The following is a 12,604-nucleotide window of genomic DNA, read 5'->3' as shown; positions in this document are numbered from 1 at the left end:
TGACCCCGCCCCATGGTTACTGATTCCACCCCCATTGTATGCCGCATCACAGTTCCCATACTTTTCTTAATGTATTTCAACCGCTGGTCCAAGCAAACACAGGCACATAAACCGGATGCTACAGCACCCATGACAGTGTTCTGGCAGAAAGGGGGTTCCTTTGGTTGTCATAAACAAGCCCATTAGTACTTGAAGTAATCAGGGAACCCTCTGTCTGTTGACCCTTATTTTCCTTACAAAGATGTCATGTTGGACATTCAAGCATGTGCTTACCGGAGCTTTAGAGAGGCGTAGCGCAATGTTGCTCCTTCAAACTCTTTCAAACTCGGGTGTGGGTTCACTGTGGCTGCGTGCAAATCCTAGAAATAAATGTCAACGGGTAGTCAGAACACAATATGCAGTTCTATTTCCCATTTCATAGCAAGAATCACAGGTGAGACCTCCCCACCCTCCATGCACCAAGCAAAGACTGTACATATATGTTCAGCTTCTGAAAGGAGGAAAGCATGCATTCCCACAAATACCCCAACAGCCACTCATTCTTGCAAGTTTAGCCAGTACTGGTGCCTGCAATGCTCAGTTGAGGTGAGTACGACAGAAATACAGTCAAGAATGCTCATGGGACGGGCTAGCTACCACCCCAGTCACCATCCCACCATTCACACTGATTTGTACCACGAAAGGTGCTCGCCACCAAGTGCAGCAGCCACAAGCATGCATGGACTGGACAGAACAGCCAGAGGGCACAGGTAGAAGGTTCCAAAGGACTGACTGCATACTTGCCTTCCAAATGTCACTATTAATCTTTCCCCCATTGAGTATCGCAAAATCACTCCATGGCTGTTTCTAGACACACAGTTATTCACAGACGAAGAAAGCGCACCAACAAAAGAAAAAAAACACAAAACAGTGTTAGCACTCAAGTACACAGGGTGGGTAAGGGAAGAAAACAAACTTCATTGTGTTAGTATCCAATGGGATTTCACTAAAGGAGCTCTAGGGAAGCAGGGTTAGACATTGGGGGGGCAGGGCAACACGTTTACGGGCAACACTCCTTACCACAAGCAATGGTGGCAAATGGTTGGGTTAGCATGAGGGAGGAACGTAAACACAATGGGGTTTCTTTAAAACTAACCACAGCAAACAGAATGATTTGGGATACAAACACTGGTTGTACCAATGGCTTCTGAAATGAGGTAGTGATGCTTCTTGAAACAATTCTTAACTTCGAACACTCAGGTGCGCAGACCTCAGGACTTTGGCTTTTTAGAGAATTATCACAGTCTCTTTCCACCCTAACACCATTCATATCTCTGCTTAGATATTGCAGTACCATAAGACAGCGACATTGCAGTCTGTCCCACTTTTGGTCCGACCCACCCCCATGCAGGCAACAGCAAGAATAGGTTCCTTCCCTGATCTACATTGATTTTCTTCCACATTGCTCTACCATTATATTACAACTGCTGCAATGTTTTTGTTGTTTTGTCGATCACGCCTCGTCTCCATCTTACCAGTGCATGGGACACAAGCCTCGCACCTCTACCAGTTTCAACTTCTCTGCTTGTGACTCATTTTTTCCTCTATATCTAGAGTTGGTTGCTTACATTTTACGCCAAATAATTCAATATATTTATTTGCGCACGCTACTGCACTTATTCTATGTCAAAATGAATGTAAACACAATTGTTAAACAAAAATGTGTACAGACTGTTCCAGAGACTAAAACTTAGTTCGTAGGAAATTTGACACCCTGTGGGAACTGTTTCAAGACTTTCACTCCTAGCACTGCATGACAGATCTGGCAGAAGGAAAATACAACTTCGTATGAGTACAGACAAACAACTGACTGGTAACCAAGCCAGCTTCATGTTCAATACCTCCTGTTCTTCGATCACACTGCATTTGTCTGCCCTCCCTCATTGACCGTGCTAGATGAGAAAGTAAGACCGGCCTTCAAGCTCACAAATTTAAAGATAGCATGGGTGGTTTTACCCATTAATGGTTTGGAAGCGTGGAATGTTTGAAAATGTAAAGTTGTGTGCCTCAAAAACAGGTATGATATTTGGTTTTTTGTACTGATCGTTTTATAGGATAGCTCCATATCACTTTTGTGACTATGGGGATGAAAAGAATTTTTTTTTCCTTCCAAGTGACACTCCCTTGTTGAATCTACTACAATTTGTCTTCTACAAATTTTCTTTTAATATCTAGTGAAGCTGAAAGTACTGGGAATTATCAAGTTAAAATCATAAAAATTTTCTTGCTAAATTTTGCTTGCTGGTGTTTATATGTATGCACATAGTGTAAAACTAGCTATAAGGCACGGTAGTGCTGTGCAGTAGTTGGGAGGATACTGTGAAGAGATAGTGGGACAAGCGAAAGGTGTAAAGAAAAAACGAAATACGCAGTGGGGAAAAGAGAGGGTAGGTAAAGAAGGAGAAAAAGGAGAGATGTAATACAGCACAAAAGGTGAGTGTTAGCAACAGCAGATTGTTTTGCTTCAGTAAGGTAACTTATTAAGAATTTCAGAGTAAAATAATCCAGTTAGCTTGAAAAGTTACGTCATCTGTCTCTCTTTAGGGTAGACTAATTGTTCCCTTCACTATGAAAAAGTGGAGGCTGGCCAGCACACTATTTGGGATAGTTGGATCTCGCATTAGGCTTCCTGCATGAACGCACTTTTTACATTCAATTCAGCAGATCGAGAGTTGCCCAGTATTCAACCAAACTTTACTACATGAAAGATCTCCAACATTATTTCTCATCTGGATTTTGCGACAACAGGACCAAGTCTTTGCATTTCTCTTCCAATACCTAGCATGAGACTCCAAATGTCATGGAGCTATAGTGTTGCATTGTTTTATTTTCTCATTTCTGTAGTAGGGGATCTCTGTGTATAGTCATAATCTAGTGAATAGTCCCGCCCATGTGCGCGGACCCCGGAGCAATAAAAAATAATCTCTTAAGCTGTCCTTACATGCAGACCTGCATAGACACTTAAGAGAGAATTTAAAGACAGATAATGCAACCTATATCCACAGGCTACACTGTCCAATACTTCAACTAGAAATTCCACCAAAAACCACAACAGCACAGCCTGTCCAGGGTTTTCCACAGAGAAAAACCTTGCTTTTAACAGCAAAACCCTCTGGAATGATAGAGAGGAAGGAGTGGACAGACAAGCCCCATAGGCTGCCATTATGTGGCTCAAAACAGGATACTGTGCCTTTAAGAGAACTTTCCAGAAGCCTCACAGTATCCCAGAATGCAGTGCAGGTCCCTTTCACCTTCAGTTCTTTTTTCCGGCTCCTGCTAGCAGGACCCTGGAGCATTAGCTCTTCTTTTCTGAGCTTTTCTATACTATTTTTGTGATATTTTTGGATTTTTGTAGCTTCACTCGACGTCTTTGGCCTGTATCTGCATTCTGCTGTGTTTTTTTGGCAGAATTTCTGCAGTCTTCTTGTCTTTAGACTATTTCTAGTCTGACATGTGCTTTGTCTGCAGCTGAACTGAAGGCCAAAGCTGAAGCTCACAGGGTTTGTACTCTGTGCTTGCCTGTGTCTTTGGACACCTGTCTTCTCTGTACCTTCTTTTCTAGGGGGCTTCGGCTTCCAGGTTTCAAACAGAGGAGTTTGAAGGTATCTTCAGCCTCTGGGTGAGGTGAGGGTAGGTCCTCTACCGAGTCCCATGCTGTAATCTCTGGGGTTATCCCCAGTAAGGGCACGTCTGAGCTATGACGCAGTTCCAGTCTGCGTTGGGGACGTCGTGGAGTGCCTGGACGTCATGGAGTGCCTCGACGTCGACGTCATGGAGTGCCTTGACGTCATGGAGTCCCTCGACGTCATGAAGTGCCTCGACGTCGACGTCATGGAGTGCCTCGACGTCATGGAGTGCCTCGACGTCGACGTCATGGAGTGCCTCGACGTCGACGTCATGGAGTGCCTCGACGTCGACGTCATGGAGTGCCTCGACGTCGACGTCATGGAGTGCCTCGACGTCATGGAGGGCCTCGACGTCGACGTCATGAAGCGCCTCGACGTCATGGAGTGCCTCGACGTCATGGAGTGCGTCGACGTCATGGAGTGCCTCGACGTCGACGTCATGGAGTGCCTCGACGTCGAGGAGTTCCTCGACGTCGACGTCATGCATGGAGTGTCTCGACGTCGACGTCATGCATGGAGTGTCTCGACGTCGACGTCATGGAGTGTCTCTATGTCATGGAGTACCTCAGCGTCATGGGGTTCCCCGACGTCATGGGGTGCCTCGACGTCATGGAGCAGTGATGCTCGACGTCATGGAGCGGTGAGGCTCGACGTCATGGAGCGGTGATGCTCGACGTCATGGAGCGGTGATGCTCGACGTCATGGAGCGGTGATGCTCGATGTCATGGAGCGGTGATGCTCGACGTCATGGAGCGGTGATGCTCGACGTCATGGAGCGGTGATGCTCGACGCCATGGAGCGGTGATGCTCGGCGTCATGGAGCGGTGATGCTCGACGTCATGAAACAGTGATGCTTGACGTTGGCGGGACTTACCTTTCGTCCACTACCGCCTGACAGGAGGTTCTGGCTCCGACCGTGCTCCTGACTTGGTTGCAGGGGTGGCGGCATGTAGACCTAGCGCTGTGGCCCGCTGTTGTTGGTCCGTTGTTGTGAGATCCCTCTGTGGGGGGGTTTTCTTCACCGGTTTGTGGTTCCTCTGCTGAGAGACAGGAGGGAAGCCTTACTAGAGGTGGTCTAATGGGCCTGATAGTTTCGGATCTAGGCATCGGTGTTGGAGCGGAGTTTTTCTCTCCTGCCGACCCCCAGGTATTGTGGGTTTGTCCTACGTTGCCATACTTGTATTCGCCTGACGTCTCTGCAGCCTGCGGCTCAGCAGTGTGCTTCTACTCTCCCGTTCGTTGGGCAACCCTTGGGCTGCCATGAGAGTAGTGAGTGGCTCGCATGAAGTCTGAATCGGAGACTTTTGGACGGCTGTAGGTTTGGGGCATGGAGAACGGCCTGTGGCCTTCTGCCCTTTCTAGCGGCGTTTTTCCTCCCAGAATATGCCGGTGGTCCCGGGCCGCCATTTAATGCTTTACAAGTATATTGTGCACATACGCGGGAGAGCTTGTTGCTCCTCGGCGAACAAAGGCCGGCTGGGTCTAAGTCAGTCTTCGGTTCATCGGCCCTCCTCCAGCACTTCCTCCGGTTGGCTTGCGGTTTCAGCTGCGCGAGCTCTAAGCAGAGGCCGTTATCCTGTTTAGGACAAGGGCGATAGAGGACGTACCTCTGTCTCAAAGGGGGAAGAGGTCTGTACTCCCGGTTCTTTCTGGTTCGCAAGAAGGACAGGAACGAGTTCAGGCCCATTCTGGATTTGCGACAAGCAAACAAGTGGATTCGCAGTAGAGGAATTTCGCATGCTGTCGTTGCTTCAGGTTTATACTCAGCTGCAACAGGGGGATTGGCGTGGTGCCATAGATCTACAGGATGCACACGCCCATGTGCTCATTGCACACAGGAAGTTCCTGCGATTCCAAGTCGGCGCCCATCATTATCAGTACACAGTACTGCCAGTCGGGCTGAAGTCTGCGCCCAGACCATTCTCGAAGAGCATGGCAGTGGTAGCTGCACGCCTGAGAAAAAACAAGGTGGCTTCTCTAACCGTGCCTGGACGATTGGTCGATCAAGGCCTCCTCCTTCTCGGAAGCTCAGGCGCACTTCCAGAGGACGTGCGTTCTCTTGAACGAGCTGGGGTTGCACATCAACATGTCCAAGTCTGTCCCCATTCCGGTCCAGTGCACACAGTACTTGGGAGCCTCCGTCAATACGCTGTCAGCAAGCGTGTCTCCTTCGGAGGAGAGTCGATTATCTCCCCTTAGGAAGGCTCAGGGTCTTGTGACCGCCCCATCTACGACAGTGGAGACGGTGTCTTCTCTACTGGGGTCGATGGCCTCTTGTATATTCCTCACGCCACACGCACGGCTGCTCATGAGACCTTTGCAGGAGTGCTTGGAGGATCAGTGGGATTAGAGGAAAGGATCTTTGGGCGACAAGATAAGACTGTCTCTGCGTGCTCTTCAGTCTCTGAGGTGGTAGTGTTCAGCGGAGAATCTCCTAAGAGGGGTTCCCTTTCACAAGGACATTTCCACACAGACTGTCGTGACGGATGCGTCTCCCCACGGCTGGGGGGCGCTTTCCGGAGACTTGCAGATACAAGGAACGTGGTCCCCGATGGAGTCCACGTATCACATCATTTTCCAGGAACTCAGAGCTGTTCAATTGGCACTGAAGGCGTTTCTTCCGTCCTTCCAGACCAACTCTCTGCTTGTACAGACGGACAATATGACCACAATGTATTACCTCAACAAGCAGGGGGGTTCGAGATCGCGCACTCTGTCGCAGGAGGCGCGGGCGATCTGGCGCTGGTTTTTATCCAGAGGACTGACTCTAACGGCTACCCATCTGCCAGGTGTGCAGAATGTTCAGGCAGACGTGCTGAGCAGACTGATTCAGGAAAACCACGAATGGGTCATAAACTACGAAGTACAAGGAGAAGTCTTCGGCAAATGCCGAGACTTCGCCTCCAGGTACTGCCTGTGGGGAAGCTGGGGAATGCGTTCTGGATTAACTGGTCGAACAGCTTTCTGTACGCTTTTCCACCCTTTCCCTTGATTCCGGCGGTGTTCATCAAGCTGTCCCAGTCCAGGGCGCGGATGATCCTGATTGCCCCGGAATGGCCCAGACAGTGGTGGTTCACGGACCTGCTTCTCCGGTCTCTCCGTCCTCTCATACGGAGGCCTTGCAGGCCGGACCTTCTCACAATGTTCAGGGGGCAGATGTTGCACCCCAACCTCTCGTCTTTGAGTTTGGCTGCATGGCTCCTGAGATAGTGTAATATGGCCATTTGAATCTACCAGAAGTTTGTATGGACATTCTGAAGGAGGCTAAGCATCCTTCCACTAGGACTTCTTCTGCTTGCAAGTGGGAGAGGTTTTTGCATCTGGTGCAAGTCCAAGGACCTTGACCTGACGACGTGTAAGGAAGATGTCTTCCTTCCGTATCTTCTACGCCTGGAGCAGTCGGACCTTAATGTCTAATCCATTACGGTTCATCTTGCCGCGCTGACTGCCTACATGAAATGCCCTTCAGACTTCCTTCTTCCAGATCCCTGTGATCAAAGTTTTTTTGGAAGGCTGGAAGAAAGCATTCCCTCCTGTCTGGCTTCCTTCGCCTTCATGGGAATTGAATGTGGTGCTGTCCAGATTGATGAAGGAGCCTTTTGAACCTATTCATAGGGCTTCGTTGCAGCATCTGTCCTGGAAGGCGGCGTTCCTCGTGGCCATCACATCGGCCCGCAGGGGGAGTGATATTCAGGCGTTGTGTTGCCAAGAACTTTATACTGTATTTCATGCTGCTAAGGTTGTTACGCATACTCACCCTAAATTTCTTCCAAAGGTTATTTCTGGTTTTCATGTCAACCAGACAATAACTTTGCCTACGTTTGTTCAGAATCCTGCATCTCCAGCGGAAAGGTCCCTACATTCCCTGGATGTTGCGAGGGTGTTGGAATTGTATCTGGCTAAAACCAGAGATATTCGTGGTGCAGATCAATTGTTTGTCAATTATGGATCAGTCTGGACCGGTCTTGCTACCTCAAAACAGTCCATCTCTAAGTGGATTGTGTCCTGTACACACTTGTGTTACCAAAAGACTAATACGACCTTAGGAGGTAAACCTAAGGCTCATTCCACCAGGGGCAAAGCTGTCACGACTGCTTTGCTACTTAATGTTCCGATTGCAGAAATCTGCAAGGCCGCCACTTGGAAGTCGGTCCATACCTTGGCTAAGCATCACTGTCTGGACACTGATACCAGGGCAGATGCTCAGGTTGGGGAGGCTTCGCTGCGAAATTTGTTCGCACAATAGTGGTGTTATTTCTCGTTTCTCCACCGCCGCTTTGGTGTGGGGATGGGCTTGCCATTCTATTCACTAGATTATGACTATACACAGAGATCCCCTACTACAGAAGGAGTAGTTTCTGTCCTGTAACTCCAGTTCTGTAGTAGGGGTATCTCTGTTATAGTCATAAGCGCCCGCCCTCCTCCCCGGTGGAGAGAGATATTCATGTAAGGAATGCTACAGGTCTGGCGTGTTACGCCTTCAAAAAGAACTGAAGGTGAAAGGGACCTGCACTGCATTCTGGGATACTGTGAGGCTTCTGGAAAGTTCTCTTAAAGGCACAGTATCCTGTTTTGAGCCACATAATGGCAGCCTATGGGGCTTGTCTGTCCACTCCTTCCTCTCTATCATTCCAGAGGGTTTTGCTGTTAAAAGCAAGGTTTTTCTCTGTGGAAAACCCTGGACAGGCTGTGCTGTTGTGGTTTTTGGTGGAATTTCTAGTTGAAGTATTGGACAGTGTAGCCTGTGGATATAGGCTGCATTATCTGTCTTTAAATTCTCTCTTAAGTGTCTATGCAGGTCTGCATGTTTTGACAGCTTAAGAGATTATTTTTGATTGCTCCGGGGTCCGCGCACATGGGCGGGACTATTCACTAGATTATGACTATAACAGAGATACCCCTACTACAGAACTGGAGTTACAGGACAGAAACTACTCCTTACTCCTATTCTGGCCACAATGTTCTTGATGTTCATTGATGTTTCTGCATGTGATCATTTTGCAACATGCTCTAAATGAACTTATTCTTCAGAGTTTATATGCATGCCATGGAGGTGGCCTTGATGCCAAGGCTATTACTGCCTGGTGAGAATACCAGATGACCAGATTTGCCCTCCCGCCTTGAACTCCTTCCTACTCTTCAAGTGAGGTCTTTTTGGGTAGCTACAAAGATGATTAAATGCTGTTATGTTCTCTTTTTGCTCCAAATAAGACGCACAGAACACAATCCCATCAAGCTCCTGCCATACCAAGAATACCATATTGAACATTTATGCAAGATATAGTTTTACCAATCCAAATTAGAAACCGTAATGAGGTCGCTAACCAGTACCTTAATTGTGCTGTTTCGAAAGCAGGGTAGATTAATGTATAGCACCTTCTCATTGTCAAGTGTTGTATGAAATATATGTGAACCAAAGTGTTAGCCTATTCACCCAACTCTGTACACCAACCTATTCCCACAACCATAATTTATTAGAAAGTTTTCAAAAGTTGTAAGGCTTTATCTTTGAAAAAAAAAAAAAAGTTGTAAGGCTTTATAGTACACATTTCCTGTGGCCACTCATGTTATGAAAGCATCTCCTTCCATAAGCCATAGCGTACGGTCATGCAGAGCAACATTATACCAGAGTCTTTCTTCCCTTTTAGGAAGGTGTGGAGCTGGCTCTTCATTATTTTTGCCATGTAGCTGCCTGGCAAATCTCTGCTATGGGAATGTTCCTGAGGAGAGCCGTAGTTGAGGCTTTTCCTCAGGTTGAATGCGCTTTAGGCCTCCCTTGAAGAGCTTTATTAGCTAACTGATATGCCCAGGAAATACAGGAGACTATCCATCTCGAGATGGACCGCTTAGAAGCTGCTAATCCCGTACTGATGGGACCATAATTGACAAATAACTTTTCCGTCCTTCTAATATCTTTAGTTTTGTCCAAATAAAACTTCCAACACCCTCTTAAGGTCTAAGGAATGTAAGGCCCTTTCAGGGGGAGTAGAAGGATTGGGAAAGAAAGTGGGTAAAGTGATTCCCTGATTGATGTGGAACTCTGACACCACCTTTGGCAGAAAACTAGGATGAGTTCTAAGAACCACCCTATTTGCATGAAATACCGTGCAGGGTTCCTTACAGCACAGAGCTTGCAATTCGCTTATTCTACGAGCAGACGTAATTGCCACCAAGAAGGCCACTGTCCAAGAGTGCTGCAAAGAAGATTTGTGTATTGGTTCAAAAGGTGCTCCCATCAGCTTGGTTAGGACCACATTGAGCTCCCATGGAGGAGAAGGAGCTTGAACTGGTGGATACACCTTTTTTAATCCTTCCAGAAAATCCTTCACCACTGGCATCTTAAAGAAAGAACCTTGTGCAGGTGATTTTCTGTACGCTGTGATGGCTGCTAAGTGTAACTTAATGGAGGAAAATTACACCCCCGATTTAGCCAGATATAACAGATATGGTAGAATGACCTGTTCCTGCCCTGTAACTGGGTCATGCCCGTTATTCAAACACCAGATGTAAAAACGCTTCCATTTCAAAGCGTCGGAAGCTCTAGTAGAAGGTCTCTTAGCTTCCTTGAGGATGTCCATACAGTCATCTGGTAAGTTTCAATCAGTGACACTTATAAAGCGCGCTACATACCCGTAGGGTCTCAAGGCGCTGGGGGGGGGGGGGTGCCGCTACTGCTCGAACAGCCAGGTCTTCAGCCCCTTCCTGAAGGAGAGGTGGTCCTGGGTCAGGCGCAGGTCGGTCGGGAGGGAGTTCCAGGTCTTGGCGGCCAGGTAGGAGAAGGACCTTCCTCCTGTAGTCGCTCTTCGGATGCGGGGGACGGCGGCGAGGGCGTGGTTGGCTGATCGGAGGTGGCGTTTGGGAGCGTAGAAGTTGACTCGGCTGTTGAGGTAGCTCGGGCCTTGGTCGTGTAGGGCTTTGTGTGCGTGGGTGAGGAGGCGGAAGGTGATTCTTTTGTTGACGGGGAGCCAGTGAAGGTCTCTCAGATGTCCGGAGATGTGGCTGGTTCGTGGGATGTCGAGGATGAGTCTGGCTGAGGCGTTCTGGATCCGCTGGAGTCTCTTCTGGAGCTTGGCGGTGGTACCGGCGTAGAGGGCGTTGCCGTAGTCCAGTCGGCTGGTGACGAGGGCCTGGGTGACGGTCTTCCTGGTCTCGGTGGGGATCCACCAGAAGATCTTCCGTAGCATGCGTAGGATGTTGAAGCACGCCGAGGAGACGTTGTTGACTTGCCTGGTCATGGAGAGGGAGGAGTCCAGGATGAAGCCCAGGTTGCGTGCATGGTCTGTCGGTTTGGGTGCGGTGCCCAGGGCGGGAGGCCACCAGGAGTCGTCCCAGGCGGAGGGTGAGGAGCCCAGGATGAGGACCTCCGTCTTGTCCGAGTTCAGTTTCAGGCGGCTGGTCGTCATCCACTCGGCTACCTCTTTCATCCCTTTGTGCAGGTTGGCTCTGGCGGCGGCGGGGTCGTTGGTCAGGGAGAGGATCAGCTGGGTGTCGTCGGCGTAGGAGATTATGCTGAGGTTGTGTTTGCGTACGATGGCCGCGAGGGGGCTCATGTAGACGTTCAAGAGGGTGGGGCTCAGAGATGATCCTTGGGGGACGCCGCAGATGACTTCGGAGGCCTCTGACTTGTACGGTGGTAGGCGGACTCTCTGTGTTCTTCCGTCGAGGAAGGAGATGATCCATTCCAGCGCCTTGTCCTGGATTCCGATGTTGCTGAGGCGTCGTACTAGGGTGCGGTGGCAGACCGTGTCGAATGCCGCGGAGAGGTCTAGGAGGATGAGGGCCGCTGTTTCTCCATTGTCCATCAGGGCTCGGATGTCATCGGTGGCGGCGATGAGGGCGGTCTCGGTGTTGTGGTTGGCTCGGAAGCCGGACTGTGAGGGGTCGAGGGATCCGTTCGTCTCGAGGAAGGCGGCCATCTGCTTGTTGACGGTCTTCTCGATGACTTTGGCTGGAAACGGGAGGAGCGAGATGGGGCGGTAATTCTTGAGGTCGGTGGGGTCCGCTGTTGGTTTCTTGAGTAGAGCGCTGAGTTCGGCGTGTTTCCAGCTCTCAGGGAAGATGGTGGTGTCGAAGGATGTGTTGATGATGTCTCGCAGGTGGGGTGCGATGACAGCGTCGGCCTTGTTGAAGACGTGGTGAGGGCAGGGGTCGGTCGGTGATCCGGAGTGGATGGAGTTCATCGTGCGGATGGTGTCTTCGGTGCTGATCGGGGTCCAGGCGTGGAGGGTGGTGATGGGGGGTGGTTGTTCGGTCATGGTGTGCGTTGGTTGGTTGTTGAAGCTGTTGTGTATGTCCGCGATCTTGTTGTGGAAGTATGAAGCGAGGGAGTTGCAGAGGTCTTGCGATGGGGTGATGTCGTTGTTTCCTGCGCTGGGGTTGGAAAGCTCTTTCACGATGTTGAAGAGTTCCTTGCAGTTGTGTGCGTTGTTGTCCAACCGGTCCTTGAATGCTGTTTTCTTGGCGGCGCGGATCAGCTGGTGGTGTTTCCGGGTGGCAAGTTTGAAGGAGGTCCTGTTGTCCGGTGTCGGTTCCCTTCTCCAGACTTTCTCGAGGGCTCGGCAGTTCTTCTTGGAGCTCTTGAGTTCGTCGGTGAACCATGGGGCCTTCTTGCTGCCGGGTCTGCTAGGCGGGGTCCTCAGTGGGGCGAGTTCGTCCGCGCAGTTGCTGATCCACTTCGTGAGGTTGTCGGCGGCCTGGCTGGGGTTCGCTGAGCTGGCAGGAGGGTGCTGGCTCAGGGAGGTGGCGAGCTGGTCTGCTGTGATCTTGTTCCAGCTTCTGCGGGCGGCCTGTTGCTGGTGTTGGTGGGTCGTCGTTCTCTTGAAGGTGAAGTGGACGCAGCTGTGGTCCGTCCATTGAAGCTCTGTGGCGTGGCTGAAGTCGATGTCTGTGCTGGAAGAGAAGACTGCGTCGAGTGTGTGTCCGGCGAGGTGGGTGGGGGT

General features: G+C 49.9%; 1 protein-coding gene across 11 annotated transcripts in view; it reads right to left on the bottom strand.

Annotated features, from left to right (window-relative positions):
• The window catches only part of APBB2 (amyloid beta precursor protein binding family B member 2), a 973,994-nt gene that overhangs the window by 357,259 nt on the left and 604,131 nt on the right, over positions 1–12,604 (bottom strand). For 8 of the 11 annotated variants that reach the window (XM_086963922.1, XM_086963917.1, XM_086963923.1 and 5 more), the window contains 2 exons: positions 784–846; positions 274–359 (listed from right to left, as the gene is read on the bottom strand). In XM_086963922.1, the coding sequence (XP_086820048.1) occupies positions 274–359; positions 784–846 (149 nt within the window). The remainder of the gene's footprint in view (positions 1–273; positions 360–783; positions 847–12,604) is intronic. The other 3 variants (XM_086963926.1, XM_086963927.1, XM_086963928.1) reach the window with 1 other exon arrangement.

This window comes from Lissotriton vulgaris, chromosome 3_2 (genome assembly GCF_964263255.1).
Source record: "Lissotriton vulgaris chromosome 3_2, aLisVul1.2, whole genome shotgun sequence".
NCBI lineage: Eukaryota > Metazoa > Chordata > Amphibia > Caudata > Salamandridae > Lissotriton > Lissotriton vulgaris.
This window is presented reverse-complemented; position numbering and strand designations above follow the sequence as displayed.